Source organism: Vespa crabro, chromosome 9 (genome assembly GCF_910589235.1).
Source record: "Vespa crabro chromosome 9, iyVesCrab1.2, whole genome shotgun sequence".
In the NCBI taxonomy this organism is placed as follows: Eukaryota; Metazoa; Arthropoda; class Insecta; order Hymenoptera; family Vespidae; genus Vespa; species Vespa crabro.
This window is the reverse complement of record NC_060963.1, coordinates 1,784,856-1,808,127: the sequence shown is the minus strand read 5'-3', so window position 1 is coordinate 1,808,127 and position 23,272 is coordinate 1,784,856. Positions and strand designations below refer to the sequence as shown.

General features: G+C 33.3%; 1 protein-coding gene across 6 annotated transcripts in view; it reads left to right on the top strand.

The window, feature by feature from the left end:
- The window catches only part of LOC124426569 (GAS2-like protein pickled eggs), an 87,421-nt gene extending 75,979 nt beyond the window's left edge, over positions 1–11,442 (top strand). For all 6 annotated transcript variants that reach the window (XM_046968405.1, XM_046968404.1, XM_046968402.1 and 3 more), the window contains 4 exons: positions 288–372; positions 1,753–2,326; positions 3,217–3,643; positions 8,042–11,442. In XM_046968405.1, the coding sequence (XP_046824361.1) occupies positions 288–372; positions 1,753–2,326; positions 3,217–3,643; positions 8,042–8,943 (1,988 nt within the window). In that variant the 3' untranslated portion in view covers positions 8,944–11,442. The remainder of the gene's footprint in view (positions 1–287; positions 373–1,752; positions 2,327–3,216; positions 3,644–8,041) is intronic.
- The last annotated feature ends 11,830 nt before the right edge of the window (positions 11,443–23,272 follow it).

Sequence of the window (23,272 nt, the reverse complement as noted above, 5' to 3'; positions counted from 1 at the left end):
ATATATATATATATATATATATATATATATATATATCTTAGTATATCGAAATAATATTAGTTACACATTTCAATTACGATTTAAATGCTTGCTGTTCTTGTCTTTTTATTTTTATTTTTTTTTTTTTTTTATGTACATATAAAAGAATGTTGAATAGAAAATAAAAATAAAAAAAGAAAAAAAAAGATTTCATTGAAAACAAATATAAATAAAAATAAAGTTAAAAAAAAATATATATATATATGTGTGTGTGTGTGTGTGTATGAATTTTTGATTTTCTTTTTCAGCACATCGTTCGATGATATCCGCAAAATTGATTCAAAAGGCCGGTGGCTCGTTCGATCTCGGGAGTGCGCAGGTGCATTACGAAAGGTAAATGTCCAGTTGATTTTCCACCCTTTTAAAATTATTAAGCCAATCGAATTATTCTCCATTAAAGTCAAATTACGATCTCTATATCTTTCCTTCCCCTCTCTCTCTTTCTCTCTCTTTCTCTCTTCCTCTCTCCTACTCTTTCTCTCAAATACGACTTTACGTATCTCACCAATTCGGATTATTATTTTCTTGGAAAAAAAAATATATATATATATATGTGTGTGTGTGTGTGTGTGTATGTACGTATATATGTATGTATTAAAGTCTTCGATAATGTCATGCTCACCTTGATAGATTTAATAGTATTCTTGGAATGGGATCAAGAGACAACGAGATGATAATAGCGTCGATTATCGATTCCGTTTTCAAAAGGAGACCTTTCATTAGTTGCGTTATAAGGAGAGATCGATCTTTCCTTTAATCCTCTCGTCGTTTAGTCATACATAAATATATATATATATATATATATATATATATATATAGATACATAGATAAGTACATATACGCAGTTTTCTCGATTTCCTCGAACGATCTGAAGAACCTGTCGTTAATCCATAAGTCGGCATTCATTTTCATCGATTCCATTCTTATGGGATAAGTGGAGCTGGTGTTGAACGTTGGAAAGATGGGATATATTTGAGGGTTGGGGGAGGGGAGATAGTTAGAGGGAGACAGACGAATGGTCGTAGATATCGTTGAATAATACAAGTAAACTTCGTACTTTGCTCTTTTTTCTTTTTCCTTTTTTTTTTCTTTCTTTTTTTTTTTCTTTCTTTTTTTTTTAACGCAAATTCCGTCAATATAGAGTCAACGAATTATCGAATCGTATAGATATAAAGAAAAAGAATAAGAAAGGAAGAAAAATAAGTAGTAAAAAGAAAATTATATAATAGGCAAGAAGATCCGTAGAGAGAGACAGAGAGACAGAGAGAGAGACAGAGAGAGAGAGAGAGAAAGAGAGAGAAAATGTTGCGTGGGGGAACTTGAAAGAAAAATACATTGGGATGATTGTTGACGAAGCTATTGCGATTCTCGTTAATCGATCTATGGTTACGATGTGGACGAATAGTTTACACTAAGAGATATATCAAACAATAGCTTGATATTTATTCATACGAGTAAATCCATCAGGATATATGCTCATCGATATTATAAGAATCATACTAGCAGAGAATGTATATATCCTTTGTTCGTATAAAAGAAAAAAACATGAGAGAGAGAGAGAGAAAGAGGAGATAAAAAAGAAAAAAAATGTCCAAACGTTTGCAACAATTTTCAACGTTTACCACGTTGATTCATAAATCGATCATTCTTATATTCTCTTTTTTCTTTTCTTTTTTTTTTTTCTTTTTTTTTTTTTTTTGCAATTACTTATAGATCACCTCCAAGGACTCGAAGAAGTTCCGCATCGAGCGTTGGTTCTTGCGCTGGGACGACGTTGCAGAATCAACAATCGGCAGCAGCGGCTGCGGCAGCGGCTGCAGCAGCTGCTGTAGCAACTACAGCTATGGGTACTGTTGGACAGCTGCACGCGCCCAGAAACATTTCAAGCAATCGTTCGAGATCGCCCACACCTCAGCAAACCAACAAGTATCATCATCAGCATCAACACCAATATCAACATCACCATCATCAACAACAACAACAACAACAACAGCAGCAGCAGCAACAACTGGGAGATGATCAACAGAAAAAGATAAATCGTTCGAGAAGTCCAACTCCACAAAGGAAATTTTTGAACAGTCCGAGTCATCATCAACAAGGTACAACTATTGGTGACTTAGGGAAACAAAGATCAAGGTCACCCACTCCTAAGGTAATCTTGAGATCTAAAAGTCCAACTTCTAAGGTGGATCAACATGTCAAGATCGCCAATACTGTCGTTGATTCACCCAGAAAGATCTTCAATGACGATTCTCGAACTCTCATCGGTCAGGCCAAACATTCGTCGGTGAGTTTATTTTTTTACAAATAAAAAATTATAATATATCCGAATTCTCTCTTTTAATAAGTATTACGATGAACGTAATCGAGACGAAAGAATTTTTTTTTTTTTTTTTTTTTTTTTGCGAAAGACGAATAAGAAATATTAACATTGTTTACGTCGCCTTATATCTTTTTATATATATATATATATATATATCTCCTTCTTGTTTTTTTTCCCCTTCTTTTTCTCAAACTATGTTATTCAAAGAGATAACATCAGACTTTATACTCCGCATACGCGGGTACCCTCTTGTACGTGGTAAACATATAAATAGAAACTCTCCCGTGGACGTGGAATGTAAACAGTAGACGAATTTATTCCTCGACATAATGGAAATCGCGAAGGTGCACCAGTAAGTATTAGTATTAGCAACAGCAGCAGCACCAGCAAAAGCGAACGGGCTATTCATTGTCAAACTTTTTAAGGGAGAGGGTGGGTTATATTTTTTGCGGAGGGAAGCAAACTTTATACGGAATGTTGATGGGTTTGAAATTCGCTCTTGATTAAAAAAGATAAAAAGAGAGGGACAAAAAAAAGGGAGAGAGAGAGAGAGAGAGAGAGAGGGAAGGAAATTGGCACGTTGTTGAATTCTCTCTCTTAAAAGAAAAAAAAAAAAAAAGAAAGAAAGAAAGAAAAAAAAATTGAAGGAAAAAGAAGTTCGCCGCTCGAGTTTAAAGAATGAAAGAAAGAAATTTAATCCGTCGATAAAGAGAAGTTAAGTATAAAAAGAGACAAAGAAGAAAGGAAGGAGAATAAAATAAAAATAAAGGGGGGGGAGGGAGGAAAAAAAAGAAAAGAAAAAAAAATAATAAAGAAAAAGAAGTAACCGGAACGTGGTTCCTTTTATTTCGTAGGATCCGAAGAGAGAGTTGCACCAGGAGATCAAAGCGAAAGTGCCGCTTTCGGAGGAGTTCACGAGGAGATACGTGGTTGATGGAGGAGTAGCACGTAGGGCGGTCGAAAGGGAAGACACACCGAAATACGAGCCAACGATTTACAATTACAAGTGCCGAGAGGATTCGAGCAGTCGTAGCCCTACTCCAAGTCCGCCCGCCATTAAGGAAGAACCGGCATTGGAAAGTTTTACAAAGGACACAACCACGGTCACCTCCAATGTTCATTACGCAAAATCACTTCACGGGGATGGGGAACATTCGGACAATTGTAGCGAAGTATCAGACGAGGGCTATCGAAGCCTCGGTGCCGTACAATCATCAACTACGGCCAATGGAAATTCTGCTTCGAACGTTCAATCATCACCGACGGTTGCCGATTCTCAAAGTGAGTTTTTAATTTCTTAGTTTTTCTTTTTTTTCTTCTTCTTCTTTTTTTTTTTTTTTTTTTTTTTGTTTTTTTTTTTAATACATTATAACCAATAAATGGATACCCTTGACGAGATCGAACGAGAGGGAAGAAAGTTATTCTCTCAAATGTCTATTTGTATCTAAATAATTTTGCAATGTGAAAGTTAAAAAGTTAATCCAAAAAAAGGAATTGATTTTACGAATCGTCGATCATTTTTACTGTTTAATTTTATCCTGTCCTTATACGTATCATCCTTTTTTTTTTCTTTATTATTTCAAGTCATGCATGCCTGTCTCTCGTCATAATTTCGATATATTTGTATTTTGTTATTTGATTTTAAAGAATAAAATGACAAAGGTCATCTTATCTTGTCCGAGTTTTTCTATCTATCTATATATATATATATATATATATATATATATATATATATATATATGCATATCATCTTGAAAAAAAAAGAAGAAACGAGAACTTGTTAGTAGCAGTCAAGATCGTCGTTCACCTTTTTGTTCTTTTCCTTTTTTTTTTTTTTTGTTTGCTTCTCCTTATTCTTACGAATCGCGACACAGTAACAGTAACAGTAACAACAACAACAACAACAACAACAACAACAACAACAACAACAACAACAACAACAACAACAACAACAACAACAACACGACGACACACGAACAGCAAGCTTATAAACGTTAGTCACACTCGTTTCGTAAAATTTAACCTCACGAAAAGATTGCGCCCACCATATTTTACTACTTACATACATAAATACATATATACGTACATATATACATGCATACATGCATGCATACATATGTCAGCAGAGAGTTAGTTATCTAGCAGAATATAAAGGGGCGAATGCGAGGAAAGAGATCGCCCACGTTATCGACCGACTTTTGCTTTTGTAACAATCTTATTCGTTTTATTCTTTTCTCTCTCTCTTTCTCTCTCTCTCTCTCTCTCTCTCTCTCTCTGTGTGTGCACGTGTGTGTGTGTGAGTCTTTTTCTGTGTATATTTTTTTACTTGTTTTCTTTTCTTTCTGTTTATTTTTTTTTTTTTATTTCTTTTTTTTTTTTTTTTTATTCTTTCTCTCGCAAACGATCGGTATAATAAATCGTAATCGATTTAACACTTCTCCGAGAGAAGTGCTTTCACTTAAGTATTTCTTTTTTTTTTTTTTGTTTGTTTATTTTTCTTTTTTTTTTTTTGTTAATTTTTATTTTTTTATTTTTTTTTTTTTTTTCTTTCCTTCTTATTCCAGTTACCTTTTATAATTTTTCACACGTCGTTTTCGATGACTACGCTAACTGGGTTACATGGGATTAGGATACATAGACAGATTCCAAAATGAGATTCGAGATTCAATTCCGATAAGCGTGACGTTAACACGATGATCCTAACGCGAATGATTGTTAATATATTAACGGACGGACGATATGTTTTTATATTATTATTATTATTATTGTTATTATTATTATTATTATTTTATATTTGAAATTTTAAAAAAAAAAAAAAAGGTGACAGAATATAGTAAAAGACAAAACAAAGTAAAAGATAAATCATTTCGAATTTTATATAAGATTCGTTGTTACATACGAATATGATTGTTATCAAAAATTGTTATGAAAATCATTTTGACATATCAAAAAACTTATATGTATTGTCTCGCAAGAAGGTATATTTGAAAAAAATTGTTTAATTTACATCAGATAATGATCGATTACGACAATGTGTCACTTACATTATTTTTTCGTACGTCGTCATAAAAAAAAGGAAAAAAAAAAAAAAAAAAAAAAAAAAGAAAAAACAAAGAAACAAAAAATAAAATAATAATAATAATAATAATCATAATAATATTGAATCAATTCAAATAGAAATTAATACGATATAAAAATATATATTTATATACGAAAGAAAAGGAGAAAAAGAAAAAGAAGAGGACATATATATATATATATATATGAAATAGAATTAGATCGATTTAATAATCATTGATTAGATTTCAAACGTATCTGTTTAACGATTATGAGAAATAAAAAAAATAGTTGGAATAATTTGTATATCTTATTCTCTGAAAGTTATAATATAATACGATATCTATCCCATCTATCCCATGTGGAAATAATAAAAGAATATAATCGTGCAACACAAGAAGTTAGTATAGTTGCTCGTTACGACATCGGAATAAAATTAAATCTAAACGCGGACGAGATCGTAGTTCTTGGATAAAACGAGCGTGACAAATAGAAAGTGACGAGCAGGCGGCTACGTCTCGATGGAAAAGAACGGCGAGGGAAGGATGGAGGAAGAGAACTAGAAATAAATAAAAAAATTTAAGAAAAAAAGAAAAAAAAAAAAAAAGAAAAAAAAGGAAAAGAAGAGATATCGTTTAGAGATAGGAGATTATCATCGCATCTTGATGAGGCCAAACTACTTGCTGACGTAATTTACGCGTTACGCGATCGACCCACTCGAAATGCTATATATATATATATATATATATATATATGTGTATGTCTGTGTGTGTATGTGTGTATATGTGTGTGTGTGGCGGAGGGGGGAGAGACTTGAACTTTCGTTATTTTGAACTTTTCGCTCATTTTATAGAATTCTCTTTGTTAAAAAAAAAAAAAAAAATATTCGCCGTGAGATCATTCAAATTGGTAAAATAATATGTCGTTTAATATTAATTTTACAATTTTCGCATTAAACGAATATTCAAAGTCGAATTGATTGTCGTTAATATAATCGTATCTAAATCGACGATAGTGTATCGTCGATACGTTATCGTTCAAAAATTCATCGTAAAAGGAGTTTTTTTCGAAAGGTAATTTTATTTTTAATTAATTCTTTCTCATCGGATCTCTTGGCACTTGATAAAAGAATCGATTGAAATCGTTAGAACGAACGATTTTCTCTTTTTCCCCCTCCCCCCCCCCCTACGAATTGTGTTTAATAATTTTTTCCTTTTATATGGGAAACGCGCGCGCGTGTATGTGTGCGTTTTAATAATTTGAAAATCATCGTGAATCGATTATCGAAATCAACGCTCATTCTTTTTTTTTTTCCCCTCGATTACTTTAATACCACTCGTCGTTTATCTTTCTATATATATATGTCAATAGCGTTACAAACGAAAATTAATTCGGATCTTAAATAACTTTTTCAAGTGATATACGTGCAAATGCAAAAAAGAAGAGAGAGAGAGAGAGAGAGAGAGAGAGAGAGAGAGAGAGAATGGACAATTTGCAAAGCAACGACGACAAGTACGTCTTACTTGAAGTCTCGTCATTTATTTTCTTTTTTCCTTTTTCATTTTTTCTTTTTTTTTTTTTTTTTTTTTTTTTTTTTTCCCCCGTAAAAAATTCTGAAGTATAATGAAATTATCGATAGAGATTAAAAATAAGATAAGGCGCGTTAATAACGAATAATAATGTTTATCGAATGGAAAGAAAATGTTTGCATTTATATGTTAAGAATTAATTTATAAAAAAATTTGTACTCGTATAAATTTTTTCGTTTTTTTGACCACCCTATAGATACGATTAAATATTCAAAGTACACAAGAGACCGCTTGCAGAGGTTGGCCTGACATTTAGTCGGGGCGACGGATTATATGAAGGATAGCTCGAAGCGTGGGCGATCTCCAGCAACCTGTCCTCGGAACAATCGCCAATGGTCGATCCTCGATAACGCTTATAAACTCGCCTTGAATACACCGAAGTTATATTTGCGAGGAGGGTACTCGACACAACACGAGTCGACTCGACTCAACTCGATTCGAATCGAATCGAATTGAGTAGAGTCGACTTGACTTGCCCTCGGTCGACCGTATCGAACGTGTGAACGTATATCTGTATGTATCGGGACTATTGCAGTATCGACAGCAAAAAGGAAATGAAAAAAAAAATATATATATATATATTATGTATAGAGAAAGAGAGAGAGAGAGAGAAATATTCGCGATATCGAGAATCGAATCGATTTCTATCACGAGAGATAAGATTTTGTCAAGGAAGGACGATGATTATGTCTCTCTATCTTTTTTTAGACGTTCAATTGATTTGTAAATATGTCCGCGATGTCTTGATATATACTTGATATATGTATTTATGAAAATCAATTTTCAAATCGACCTTTGAACATAGGTATCGTTTTTTCTTTTTCTTTTATTCGTTTGATCTTTCTTTGATTTTTATTTTTATTTATTTATTTATTTTGTTTCTTTTTTTTTTTTTCTTCTTTTTTTAATTCGTCCCCACCAAACGAAGAGAAGAACGTGTGTGAGTTCTAAAACTCTGAAATATCAAAATATAAAAAAAAAAAAGAATAGAAAAAAAAATGTTTTTTTCCCCTCTCTTTCTTTGCTGTTTCAGAGCAACCCACGAAAACGGAGCAGCAAAACGAGGAGAGATCCTGCGTAGAAACGGAAAGTATCGAGACTGGTCTGCGAAAGACTAGAATAGGACCGGGTAGTCCATTGAGAGCTTCACCAGCTAGAAGCGTGGCATCATCTTCCGGTGATAGAACGCCAAAAGCTGGTTCGGTAATACGAGAGAACAGTAACGTATCGAGAGCATCATCGGGTAGCAGAACTCCAAGGGAAAGTAATTCAAGTCCCGAAGGTAGTCCATTGAAACGTGGAACGATTAGAAACAGTTTACGAAAGCCACCAACTGGTAGTCTGAGTAAAGCTTCGGCGTTACCGAAGTCCAGTCATCTTAGCACCAGCGGTAGCAATACGTGGAATGGTCGACAGGCTAGACAGAGGCCTAGTTTGCAATCCGACACCTTTTTGAATCCACAAGGATCGGCAACCTGTGCGACTACGCCGAGCTTTTCGAGAAAGAGTACAGTAAGACAAAGTCTACCGAGGCCTGCCAGCAACAACGGTGGACCACAATACGATAGAAACGGTCGTAGAATTAAACAATCGGCAACTGGTTCTCTTCAATCGTCACCTACTAAAGTGGCCAATCCATTGTTGGAACAAATTCTACAGAAAGTTGGCCATTTGCGGGACGATCGTGAGGTTGTACAAAAATTGCAAGATCTTTTAAGGGATTATCAGGTTAACAGTCTTGGTGAGAATGATCCCACCCTTGATTTTACAAGAGCTTGGATAGACGGCAATGGAACCGTTGCTCTTCCTCAGGATAATCAAATAGTTGCTAGCCCAAGAAAGGATCCCAAGGCTGCTTCGGAAAGGGGTGGCTTCTCAAGGATACCAGCGCCCATTTACAAAAGGCCCATGTCCGTCGCCTCGGACAGCGTCTGAGAATGGTCCTTTATCCTTAAACGGGAAAACAATCATCGATCATCGGTTATATCATTTCGTAATATACCGATTCGGTGATCCAACGAAAATTATATTTTTTCCTCTTGAATTTTTCTTCTTTCTTTTATAACGACGATAATTAATCTTTCATCGTGAAAATAATATATACGTACATACATATATATATATATATATACATATATATATACATATATCGTCTCGTTTGTCTTTCACGAAGCTATTAGATTTTTATTTTGTAACGTTTAACGAAAAGAAAAATTTAAGATAAATCTCGTTTAAAAATTTTTTAATGGTGCACGGGTTAATCGGTATCTTACGAGAAATGACGATGATATATATGCGAGGATATTAATGATAATTACGACGATGCCGGTGCTCGGACGATGATGGTGCTTGAACGATACGCGAATATATTTCGATTTCGATTTCGATTTCGTAGAAACCTCGGTGTTTAAATTTGTCGAACGAACTGAATGAACGAAATCAATGACGAGATTCGATTATCGAAGAACGGCTAAAATTTTAATGAAGGTATTTGCCGATCTTGCGTATTATTACTATTAATTACTATTATTACTATTACTACTACTACTACTACTACTACTACTACTACTACTACTACTACTACTACTACTACTACTACTACTACTACTACTACTACTACTACTACTACTACTACTACTACTACTACTATTGCTGCTGCTACTATTGCTGCTACGATAACTTCCCAATCGAACTCGTACTTGAAAAGGGACGACTCTCCTCTTCTTTTTTTTTTTTTCCACGAACGAAACGAGTCTAATCTTTCGATTATATTATATTGACTGATTGATTGATTGATCGATCGATTGATTGATTGATTGACTGATTGATTGATTGATTGATTATCGACGGTGAGCAAAATAAAAACAATAAAGAAAAAAGGGGAAGAGAAAAAAAAATTGCAAACACGATAAATCAATATATACCGTATAATCTTTGAATCGATCATTCTCCTTCGATAAGCTCGACCCACGAGATTATCATTGACGAGCTATCGAGAACAGGTGTAAAGGTAAGAGCGAGAGAGAGAGAGAGAGAGAGAGAGAGAAAAGAGAGTAGACTCGTTTCGTTGAAAAAGGAGAGAGAACACTTGCGCGTTTCCGTGGGTTCGGCTCGACCCTTCAAGGTCGATCACTCGAAAACTCGAAGGTGTTGCGCGTCACGAGGTGCTTTTTTTAGATTAGTAAGCGGGATCGACGATGACGACGATGACGACGAACTCCATGATCCTCTTGGTTTTCGATTTTTCCAAATCAAAATTTTCATAAAATTCATTAATCATAACAATATAATATTATAATAATTTTACGATACTCGTTGCAATCATTAAATCCCATAATTGTTATCAATACGTTTCTTTACTTTCTCCTATTCTTTTATATCTCTCATCCGTTACGTCTGACATTTCATTTTTTTCACCTCGAGAAAAATTTTCAAAAATTTCCTTAACCAAATCACATGTACAATACATATAAATGCACACGTACAACCAAAAAGACCTTGCTCGTCGTCGATCGTCGCCATCGCTCGATCCGTGTGTGTTTATTATTGAAATTAATTTATTAATTATATAGTCTATCGGTTGTATTTATTGAACAGAGAGATAGATAGAGAGGAAAAGAGACAGAGACAGAGACAGAGAGAGAGAGAGAGAGAGAGAGAGAGGAGGGGCGGGAGGGAGGGAGGATTTATTTACGCGTTAAGACCTCGCTTACCTGGCCGATCGTGCGACTGTGGTCAAGGACAAAGAGACGCGAGGATGGACGAGTTTTCGATAAAGAAGGAGCTCAGAAAGGAAAAAAGAAATACAAAAAAAAAAAAACAAACAAAAAAAGAAACAAAATAAAAGAGATTGCAATTATTCGTCCCTTTTTTCTTTCTCTCACTCTCTCTCTCTCTCTTTCTCTCAATTGTAAGTCTCACTCTCGTTTCGAACGTTGTCGAATATTTCGAAGGAAGTGAATAAAATTAGAATTGTCTGGGGGAAAGAAAAAAAAAGAAAAACAAAAGAATATCCTTCCTCGTGTTCGAAAAGAAAAAAAAAAAAAAAGGAAAAAAAAAAGACAAAAAAAAAAGGATGAAAATTTAAATCATAGTCTTTATCGAAAAATTTTAATCGTATTATACGTAAATACGTGCATTTACGCGCGTAAGTATACGCATTGACACGCGAGCATTTACATACACTATTTTCACTTTATTCCTCCTCTTCCTCCTCCTCCTCCTCCGCCCTCTTTCACCTCCTTCCTCCCCCCCTCCCCTCCTCCAGCTCATTCTCCTCAACCCTCAAACCTCTATCCTTCATATCTTAGCCCTATGAACCCGTTTATATCCTACAGATTAATCCTCTTTTTTAAAAAAAGGAAAAGAGAGAAAGAGAGAGAGAGAGAGAGAGAGAGAGAAAGAGAGAAAGAGAAAAAGATAACACAATAATAATATACATAATACATATATATCGTGTAGATAGTTGACCTGAGACATTGTCGGTGTCAGTGTGCGGACAAATACCATTCCAATGTTTAACTGTTTTTTATACCAAACGCGATAATAGACCATTTTTTACACACATATTACCAAGTGTCTTAGAAAGAAGGATAGAAAAGAAGAAAGAAAGAAAGAAAGACAGAAAGAAAGAGAAACAGAGGGAGAGAGGGAGGGACGGAGAGAGAGAGAGAGAGAGAGAGAGAGAGAGAGAGAGAACATTGAGAGAAATGGATAATTTTGAGAGAGAATGAAATATAAAGATAATAATGGGAAAAAGATAAAAAGCGAAAAGAAAAGAGAATAAGATAAAGGAACGAAGAAAAGATAATGATGTAAAGAAGATGAGATGAAAAATAAAGAAATGTAAAAGAAAATGAAAGAAAGAAAGATAGCGAGCAAGCAAACTGAAGATTTTCACGTGGATATTATATTATGTGGGATGTATGGATTACGAGGAGAAAGGATAATACAGATAGATAAGAGTTTATTTTGAAAATGACGAATTTATTTTTTAGTAAAGTTTTTTAGACGCTACTCGGCCTCTTCCGCCAATGCGTTTTTCATATAAGATGACATTTTTCGAAACTAAAGAGAAAGAGAAAGAAAAATGGAGTATGTTGATGATGATGATAATGATGATAATGACGATGACGATGACGATGACGACGATGATGATGATGATGATGACGACGACGACGATGACGATGATGACGATGCGCACTGAGCGTCTGTCAAATTTCGAAGAGACAGATTCGTTGGTTCTGATAAAAAAATGCGATCTTTTGTTTGTTTTTTTTCTTCTTCTTTCTCTCTCCCTCTTTTTTTTTTTTTTTAACCGCCTGATCGTGCTCGATAAATCAGATTTTTTTTTTCTTTTTTTTTTTTTTTTTTCCATCGGATTCATCCAAAGCACTTCGAACTACTTCCGATTGTACGTTACGATTATATGTATGATTTACATATCGCCCCGTTTCATCGGGCTCGTTTACAAAGATCATTTGAACTGCCTAATACGTATGCATGTATGTATGTATATATTCGGAGCCCTTTTCATCTATATACTTATATAAGTATATATATGATACGATTAATCCGAGATCGAGCACGTAGAAAGTGATTAATATATAGCGTCATACATCGATCTATTTTTTCGGACGAAGACGACAGCTGACAATTTTTATGAATTTTGCCTTAGAGAATGAAGCTTCGAGGAAAAAGAAATTTAAGAAAAAAAAGATGAAAAAAAAAGAAAAAAAAACCATTTCGCGTGCTGTCTACAAAAGAGGGTGGAACAGGGGCGGGAGGGGTGGGGTTACATAGGGGGAAAATGGACTTCTGATAGAGAAGAAAATAGAGAGGAGAAAAGGGAAAAGAAGTGAGGAAATAAAAAAAAAAAAAAAAAAAAAGAAAAAAAAAGAAAAAGAAGAAAAAAAAAGGGGGAAAAGAAAGAAATTAATAAAACGATAGAAAATAATTTTACTTCTCGTCTTTTTGGTTCGCTTGGAAAGTGATATAGATTAGAAAGAGAGATGCGATTGTCACTGTGTCGTTTAGATGATTACGATCGATTAGAAATAAACATTAGAAAATATTATCGATTTAGAGTTCGATTTGAGCTAAAAGAAAAAAAAAAAAAGAGAAAAAAGAGAGAGAGGGAGAGAGAAAAGGAAGAAAAAACATAAAAAAGAGAAAAAGAAAAAGGAAAATATCGTCGATCGTCTGAAATATGAATTAATCCATATATCGGTCATATTTAGTTTGTTATCAGACAACGAACGTCCATTTAATAACTGTCTCGGCATAATGTCACGTAAAATATTTTTCGCCTAATCGTAAAGGATTTAATTTCTTCCGTTATTTTCTCGGTTTTCTTCTTTCATCGAGGAGAACGAGAATAGTAAAAGTTCGAAAAAAAAACAAAAAAAAAAAAAACAGAAAAGAAAAAAAAAGAGAAAAAAACGGTGGAAGACTCGATTAAGAAACAAAAGAGATAGATAAAAAAAAAAAGAGAAAGAAAAGAAAGAGGAGCGAAAAGGATAAAAAAAGAAAAAAAATGCATACACACATACACACACACACATATACGCACGCACGCACGCACGCACACACATACGTGCATACAGTATGATGCAAGGCTCTCCCCCCTCCCTCGCTCCTCAATGCATTTTCTTCTACGAGATAGACCAGAATTATCTTTCTCTATAAACCTAAGCTTCGTAATTCCTTCCCTACTCACCCTTTTCTCATCCCCTTTCTCATCCTATTCTAACCCCTTTTTCCTCCCTTCAGCAACCCTCAAGCGACACACGGTATATCGCAACGTTAATTAAGTAATAATAATATCGAGATGAATATACCAACATTAATATTATTATAATTATAATTATAATTATAATTATTACTATTATTAATATTAATAATATTAATATTAATATTAATATTAATATTAATATTATTATTATTATTATTATTATTATTATTATTATTATTATTATTATTATTATTATTATTATTATTATTATTATTATTGCAAGAAAAGTTTTGCGGGTTATTGCTATTACTATTTTATTATTACGATTATTATACGAAACGTTGCCTCTATGTTATGATTATATCATTTTATCTATCGGAAGTTGTTAATTTTAAGAGATTCCATTGAAAGAGAATATACGACGAAACAAACAAAACAAACAAACAAACAAAAAAAAAAGATAAACGAAACTAAACTAAACAAAACAAGACAAAAAACGAACGAATAAACAAACAAAAAAAGAGATCGAAATAAAGTAAAATGAAATGAAATAAATAAATGAATAAATATATATATATATATATATATATATATATATATATAAAAAGAAAAATAATAAAAAATATTAAAAAAAAAAAATAAAAAAATAAAAAAATAAAATAAAAAAAAATTATACAAACCGAGAGAAAATATTTATTGAAAGTCCTTCGAAATCGTTCCCTTTGAAATATAATTAATGCAAATATTTCCGTCCGAAGAAAAGGATGATGACGACGACAATGATGACGACGATGACGACAATGATGACGACGACGACGACAATGATGACGACGACGACGACAATGATGACGACGACGACGGCATACGATTGCAATCGTATTCGACGGAATTTATTTCTTCTTTTTAATCTTTTTTTTGCTCTTCTCTCTCCCCCTCCCCCTCCCTCTTCCTCTCTCTCTCTCTCTCTCTCTCTCTCTCTCTCTCTCTCTCTCTCTCTTTCATACACACATATCGAAGAGAGACCACATACGTGTTTGTGACGAGGGGCCCGTTATAAAGAGCCAATACCATAGGAACCGTCGTCCTTGCCACATATGGCAAGAAGGCTCTCCTCCTCGAGAGAGTAAACCAACGATGACGACGACGACGACGACGACGACGACGACGACGACGACGACGACAATGACGACTGTCAAAACGTGGAGAAGAGAGTATCGACTATTCCATTCAAATATAATTTTAAATCAATTTTAAGTCAATTGTCAATCACAATTTTTGTTTATTTATTTATTTATTTATTTATTTCTCTTTTGACTTTTTCTTTTTTTTTTTCCTCTCTCATTTTTTTTTTTGCGAGCACGATTCTAGAAAAGGTAAGTCAGATTAGGAAAAGAAGTCCGTCTGTTTTTAATTTAATTAGCTTATTATTTTTTTTTTCTTTCTTTTTTTTTTTCTTTTTAATTAATTACATTAGACAAAGGAATAAATGAATTAGAAAGGAATGAAATCTCCATTCGAATTTGGGATTTTTACGAAAACGAATTATCAAGGTGAAATGAATTTGAAAGAAATGATTTTTCAATTAAATACGTTCGTTTAATTAACGTCAAGACAAAGGGAAGAAATGAATCGATTATGAAATGAAATTAATAGTGATCATTATAGACTCGGATTAGAAAACTTAAAGGGAGAATTAATTGGCAAAAGTATAGAGATATTGGAGGATCAGATCGTTTGTATTCAAATATAATTTTCTTTTTTCTTTTTTTCTTCCTTTCTTTTTTTTTTTTTTCCTACAAACACGAATTAAAGGATAAGTCAGACTTAGGAGGATTCGTTAATTAATTCGTTCGTTAGAACTTCAAGGGTTGGGGGAGGGGGGCAGGCGGGGTCGGGGATGGAGGAAAAAAATGAATCAAAGAATCTATAGGCTTAATTAGAAATATAATTAGATTAGAAATATGATTAGATTCAATTTGAATCTCGAACTTCTAATTTTTTCTCTAATTATTTTCTTTTTTTTTTCTTTTTTTTTTTTTTTTATTCATTCATTGCGACGAATTAAATGATAATTCAGATGAGAAGGAAAAAAGAAAAAGAAAAACCAAAACAAAAAGAAAAGAAAAAAGAAAGAAAGAAAGAAAGAAAGAAAGAAAGAAGATTCGTTAATTCGTTAATTAATTCGTTAATTAATTACGCGAAATGAAATAAAAAAAAAAGGTAATCGAACGTAGAAGAGAGTCGTCGTTTATATAAGGGACTTGATTAATGACGAGGAAAAATTAGAAATAGAAATAGAAGATGTAGAGGAGAAGTAAAATAGGAATAAGAAGAAGAAGCTGAAGAAGAAGAAGAAGAAGATGAAGAAGAGGAGGAGGAGGAGGAGGAGGAGGAGAAGAACGAAGGAAAAGAAAAAGAAGAAATCGTCGTTTGTACGGCCATTAAGACGTTAACACTCGTTGGACTAATCGAAGCAGCAGCTGTGCACTCGAGATGCGTCCGTTCGAACTACTTTCCTCGTGGGCGGCACGCAGGTGCCTCTCCGGCATCTCTTCTTATTCTTATTCTTTTATATCGTCGTGTGTAACACCGACGTGAATCTCTTCGACGAGAGAACACGTTTATATGTAAGTGCTACCCACGCGAGCACTACTCGTTCGCCTCGCGTGTTCTCTCTCTCTCTCTCTGTCTCTCTCTCTCTCTCTCTCTCTCTCTCTCTCTCTCTCTCTGTCTTTTTCTCTTTCTCTTTTTCTCTCTCTCTCTCTCTCTCTCTTTTATCCTTTTTATTATTATTATTATATTATTTTTCTTCTTTTTTTCCTTCACACAGAAATCCTCTTTCGTAGGAGTGAATTTTTCTTAAAAGTAAAAATAAAAAGAAAGAAGGATAATAAATAAGTAACGATCGAAATACATATCGATCGATTTTAATAGTCTAAAAGAATTGAAGAATATTTAATTAATTAATACGTCGTATTTGTTCTTCTTACTTTTTTTTTTTTCTTTTTTTACATATATATGTATATTTATATGTATATCTAATCGCGAAATATTTTTATTGTTACAATGTATCTTTCATTACGTTCAATCGATTTTCTTTAAAATCATCTAAAATCATCCGAGAGGATAGAATTAATTACGATTACTATCGCAGAAAAGCTTATACTCGTGTTGTAGTTTAATAATGGATCATCGACATGATCGTGTATAATTTAGAAAACGATAAGAGGGAGAAATATAGACAAAAAAAAAAGAATAAATAAATACAAAAATAATAATTAGAAGATGATAATAATGATGATGATGATGATGATGATGATGATGATGATGATGATGATGATGATGATGACGATAGTCGAAGAATAAACGAAAAGTAGTTTCGCATAAAATTAATCCGATTGGTATACGAGACACATTAATCATGTTCTTTCTTCTCTTAATCTGTTCTTAAGACATAGGCACAGCTGGAACGTCGATGTAAAAAGAAAGAATGAAAGATAAGGCCCGACACGTTAGAACGATTTTTTCATATTCGGTTTAAACATTAGGATCATCTAATTACTTTGCAAGACATCTTTGAAAACTAACCATTAATGACGCTATCATTAACTCATTAACGTCGAATCATTTTAAGAACTCGTCGGAGAAAATACTTGGAATTTGCTTGAGAATGTATGAGGACGTATAAGAAAAAAATTAATAATAATAATAATAATAATAATAATAATAATATATATATATATATATATATATATATATATCAGGCTCGCGTATAATAAATTATCGGCTGTTATACGATCCACCTTCGCTCTTTCGACGAAGAGGTTGCTTCTGCATTGGGATGTCCATTAAATTTTAATTAAACGCAATCACGAACTACTACGTCCGATATCACTTAGCGGAGGCCATCCTCGTATGTTCGTTAATAATCGAGACAAATTGACGGGGCCGAGAGCAAAGTGCACACCAAACGAGAAATATTCATGTATTAACGATAAAATTTCAATTCTGATCGCGCGCACTCATCTTTTTTGCTCTCGTCCTTTTTGGTCTTCGAAAAGAGAGAGAAGAAGAAGAAGAAGAAGAAAAAAAACAAAAGAGAGAAAGGAAGAAAGAAAAACGGAGAAAAAAGAAAAGAGACGAGGAAAAAGGAACAACGTAGAGAGAGAGAGAGAGAGAGAGAGAGAGAGAGAAAAGGTAAGGAAACATTTATAACGTAACTCGACCCAAATTCATATGTGATACATTTAAAGTATCGCGTAATGAGAGCCAACGAAAATATATTTACATCGATATTAACGGTGAAAGAAACGAGAAACGAGAAATCGCATAAATCCATTCTCTGAATAATCATCTCATGAATATGCGCGACGAGAATATACGTAATAACTCTCTTTTGACCGCTTCTTAATGGATCGTCTTGCTTTCTACAAAATATTTTCATTAATATATATATATATATATTACAGAGTGATTACTGACATATATATATACGTATATATATATATATTACAAAGTGTTTACTTACATATATATATATATATGTGTGTGTGTGTGTGTGTGTGTGTATGTATGAATATAAATATATATATATATATATTTAAATTCAAGAGAAATACTTTTTTGAAAGTTCGAGCAATGTGTCTATTTCACGTGTTTCGTATGTAGTAAGTAAATACGAGTGTACCTTTTTAAGAGTCTCCTCACGCCCACCGTCAGAAAAGTATAGACCTCTTCGGCGTTCCGAGACGGAGCGAAGATAAAGAAGAAGATAAAGATACAGAGAAAGAGAGAGAGAGAGAGAGAGAGAGAGAGAGAGGGAGAGAGGGAGAGAGAGAGAGAATCGTGAATGTAACTTTGAGAAAATTTATAGCCGATTTCGAGGCGTGTCTACTATTAAAAGGGAGAGAGACAGACAGACAAACAGACAGACAGAGAGAGAGAGAGAGAAATGATAAAAAGGTCAGATTTCGTCTCGAGCATAGAGATGCGCTCGAGTGGCAAATCAACTTTCAAGGTCATCAATGACAGATCCTCTTCTTCTTCTAAAGAATAGGATAAGCTCGACTGCATGATGTATGGATGTATGTAGATATACGTACGTATATATATATATATATATATATATATATATATATATATATATATATATATATATATATACATGTATGTATGTATGTACGTATATATTATATACGACCTTAGGCGAGTCATCAGAGGATTCGCGAGCCTTTTCAGAGCTACACCATTCGTACTGGCAAAGACCAAGGATATACTTCGCTCCTTCTTTGATTCAGACTACGTTAAAGGTAATTATTCTGATCGATCTTTACGAGCGACGAACCATATATTTTTCATCGACGAAGATAAAACGAATCCAAAACGTTTAATAAGAAAAACCAAAAAGAAAAATCATTTCTTTCACGATAAAATTATATATTATACATTTACTTATGTGTATCTGTAATATGAAATTGTAATGCGTATTTAACATTCTTCTTTTTTTGTTTTTTTTTTTTTTTTTTCATACAACTTAAATCAAAATTTATTTATAAATCTTTATAAAACGAAAGATTAATCGTTACTATGATATTTGGAATAAAAAAAAAAAAAGAAAGAAAAAGAAAAAGAAAAAAAAAGAAAATACTCGAGAGAAAATATTTCGACTGAGATAATGCCAATGATAAGGAAGTTTAAAGGGTCTTGACCTTAACGAAAAAGACACGACTATGTATAGTGACTACTCCCCCTCGGATGTCCCCTTGCATTTCCTGGTACTTATTTTGAGTTTCGTGGAAGGGCGAGGATCGCCGAGACATAGTCGTTCGCACTAATGAGAAGTTAATGGCTTTGCCGGTGTCTGTCTGATGTACAATAGAAGTGCTGTTTCAGAGCTTGGAATTCTCTCTCTCTCTCTCTCTCTCTCTCTCTCTCTCTCTCTCTCTCTCTCTCTCTCTCTCTCTCTCGCTCTCTCTCTCTCTCTCTCTTCAACTTATGCCTTAGACGAGCCAACACTATCTTCAAAGTCGGCCGCCTTCCGTTGATGTCGCAGTAATTTCATATTTTCGAAATAAACAAGTTCACGTTTTACTACTTTACGAAAATTATTATCAAAAAAAAAAAAAAAAAATAAAAAAAAATATATATATACGTGTGTGTGTTTGTGTCTGTGTGTATGCATATATACGTGAACTTTTATCTTTAATAAGAAAAATAATGTCTTTTAAGTCTTATCTTTATTGAGATTCAAAAAAAAAAAAAAAAAGAAAAAAAAAACAAGAAAGCAAAAATTAATGCACAAAAAGTTCCCCTTATTAATGGATAAATCTTAATTCACGTTTGACTTCCTTTCGAAAATTAATATTGAAATAAACTATATATCCAACGCTTTTATATCTAGTCAAAGAAAAAAAAGAAAAAAAAAAAAAGAAAAAAAAAAGAAAAAGAAAAAAAAAAGAAAAGAAGAAAAAAAGATATTTATCTTCTCTGACTTATCTTTATTGTGACTTTGAGAGAGAAAAGAAATAAACGAGCGAACGTACGAACAAATAAATAAATAAATAAATAAATAAATGCGACAGAGAGAGAGAGAGAGAGAGAGAGAGAGAGAGATTCTATATTAATGGATAAATCTTATTAAAAAAAGAAAGAAAAAAAAAAAATGAAAAATGAAAAATGAAAAAAGAAGAAGAAAAGAAAAAATGAAAAAGTGAGAGAATGAAACAGAAAATGTCGAGACGTAATCGCTTAAAAATAAAACCTGAACGTTCGATCGGTTTGAAACGAGGAGAATTCGATTCCTTTCGAGGATAGGAGTCAGATCGCGTATCTGTGGCTCACGATATCGATAGCGTCATTTGCATTGGTCCTTGCAACGAACCAAGCCATCGGGAGTGTACGAGTGTGCATTAAAGGTGAATAAATAACGACAGAGAGACAGAGGCGCTACTGGCAAATTTATCGTATACATTTATACACACACACACACACACACATATATATATATATATACACATAAATATATATATTATAAATATGTATATACTTGTTTTCTCTGATACATAAGTTATTATCATCAGGGATCAGGATCTAACGCGATATCATCATCCATCGATCTATAGATCAAGAATCTATCGATCGATAGATCAAGAGGAAGGGAATATTAGAAATTCATTTGATGATACAAGAATTTATTTATTCGTCAGATGATTCTATAAATGATTAATGTTCCTTAATGCCTTCTACCATTGGCTATTTTATCATCGTTTACATCATCGTCATCAATTTTTATTCATTCTTGTCATTAATTTATCATCGTACTAGTTACTTATTATTATTTATATATTAGTTAAATAAATATTATTAATACTTTTGACGAGTTTAAATCGAATATAGTCGCGGTCGTTACTATCTTTTGAATATTAATCATTGACAGATTGAACAATCCCTTCTCCGATAATACTCTTACTAAGAATTCAAACGTTTTCATTTAATGCAACGATCAAAATTACAATGCTCTCTTTCTATCTATCCATCTATCTATCCATCTATCTATCAATCTATCTAATAAAACCTACGCACAAGTTAGGCTAACCGTTCCTTTTTTACTTCACGTTTTATTTTACGGCAATCGATCGATATATCTCAAATCCGAACTATTACTATACGACTATACTCTTTACTTTCCCAATCGTTTAAGTAGGTTTATCAACGAGGTTGAAATTAATTATGATAATTGATTTATTCGATGGAGAAAGAGAGAGAGAGAGAAAGATAGAGATTTAGACTTTAGATAAATACTTTCGAATAATTACGAGTTCTATCAAGAGTATAAAGATATCTACTTATAATAATGTATAACTATTCCCTTTATTAAATCCACCCTAACGGAGATAAGGAGATTGTTTTTTTCTTTTTCTTTTTTTTCTTTTTTCGATATAATTTATTTTCGATCGATCTACTAGCATTGTCCCCCTCCCCTACGCCTCCCTTGCACGACGTATGCGATAGTTTTGGAGAAAAGAGAAAAGAAGAAAAAAAAATAGAAAATAATAATAATAATAATAATAATAATAATAATGAAGTATCTCGTCTTGTCACAAGAAGTGACAGACACGATGCAAACGAGTTTTCATTTTTCCCCTGAACAAACATCATCGTCGATTGATTCGTTCTTTCGAGCGAGCATATTTTTTTATTCTATTTTTTTTTTCTTTTTTTTTTTTCTTTTTTTTTTTTTTTTCTTTACCTGTTGTACGCGAAGTATTTAAACTCTAAAGAGCAAGAGAGAGAGAGAGAGAGAGAGAGAGTGAGAGAGTGAGTGTGAGTGAGTGAATGAGAGATTAAACGTTAAAATATCGCCACGAACGTCAATCAATACATTGAAGCAGAACGCGCGGACAGGCGTGGCTCAATTTCACGAGGCGATATTTATCCGGCGATATTCCGGATGCATAAATATAGCCACGTGTTTCTATACTCGTAATACGGCTGCCCAGGCAGTAGGTATTTCCGTTTGCGATCCTGCTGCGCCTATATTGTTCGTAAATCCGGTCCATTGGCGGAAGCTGGATGGTATATATTGAATCAAAAAAAGGAGGGATTCATTTGTCCTGAGGGATTCTCTCTAGGGAATTTTTTTTTTTTTAACGGAAAACAAATCCCCCGTATTATTATTTCCCTTTTTCTTTGGTCTTTTTTTTTTCCTTTTTTTTAACTTACATACACCGAGATATTTAGGATTTCATCCGAACCGATCGCGAAGAGATCGATGAGTATTGAGCGATCTTTTTCTAGTTGCTTCTTCTTTTTTTTCTTTTTTCTTTTTTTCTTCTCTTTTTCCTTTAATCGCCTTCTTGACAAATCTCTCAATCGACGGATATATATATATATATATATATATATATATATATATATATATATATAAAGAGGGTTTGTATGGATCGCAATAAAGAATTAAAGAAACGATCGATCGCATCGATTTCTACATTAGAGTGGATGGTCCCTGGCACGGTTGGCGCCAGTGGATGCTAATATGGCGGGCCGAGGGTCGGCATGATTCTCCATCAAGATGATGACTCTCGAGCGATGACGAACGTGAAAATGCGATGACGAGTCGCGCACCGAGAGAAACGAGAATACTGGTCTGCCTCGTTATTTCTTGTTTCTTCTCGTTTTATCAAGTGGCAGACTGGGTGGATAAAAGAGGAAAAAAATTCTCCATGACTATCGGTGGAATAAAAAATGGTCGAAGGGAGGAAAGTATTAGGGCGAAAAAAAAAAAAAGAAGAAGAAGAAGAGAAATGGCCAAATAAAAAGAAGATATCTATGCGTGTGTACGTATCTATGTGTGCGTATGTGTGTGTGTATGTATGTATGTAAAAAAAAAAAAAGAAAAAAAAGAAAAAAGAGAGAAAGAGAGCAAAAAAAAAAAAATGAAATGAATGGCAATTCACAAACGTATTTCACTTCCTTTTCAATAGAAACATACCGTTCGAGTTCGAGATACTCACGCGTCACCTCTCATGAATA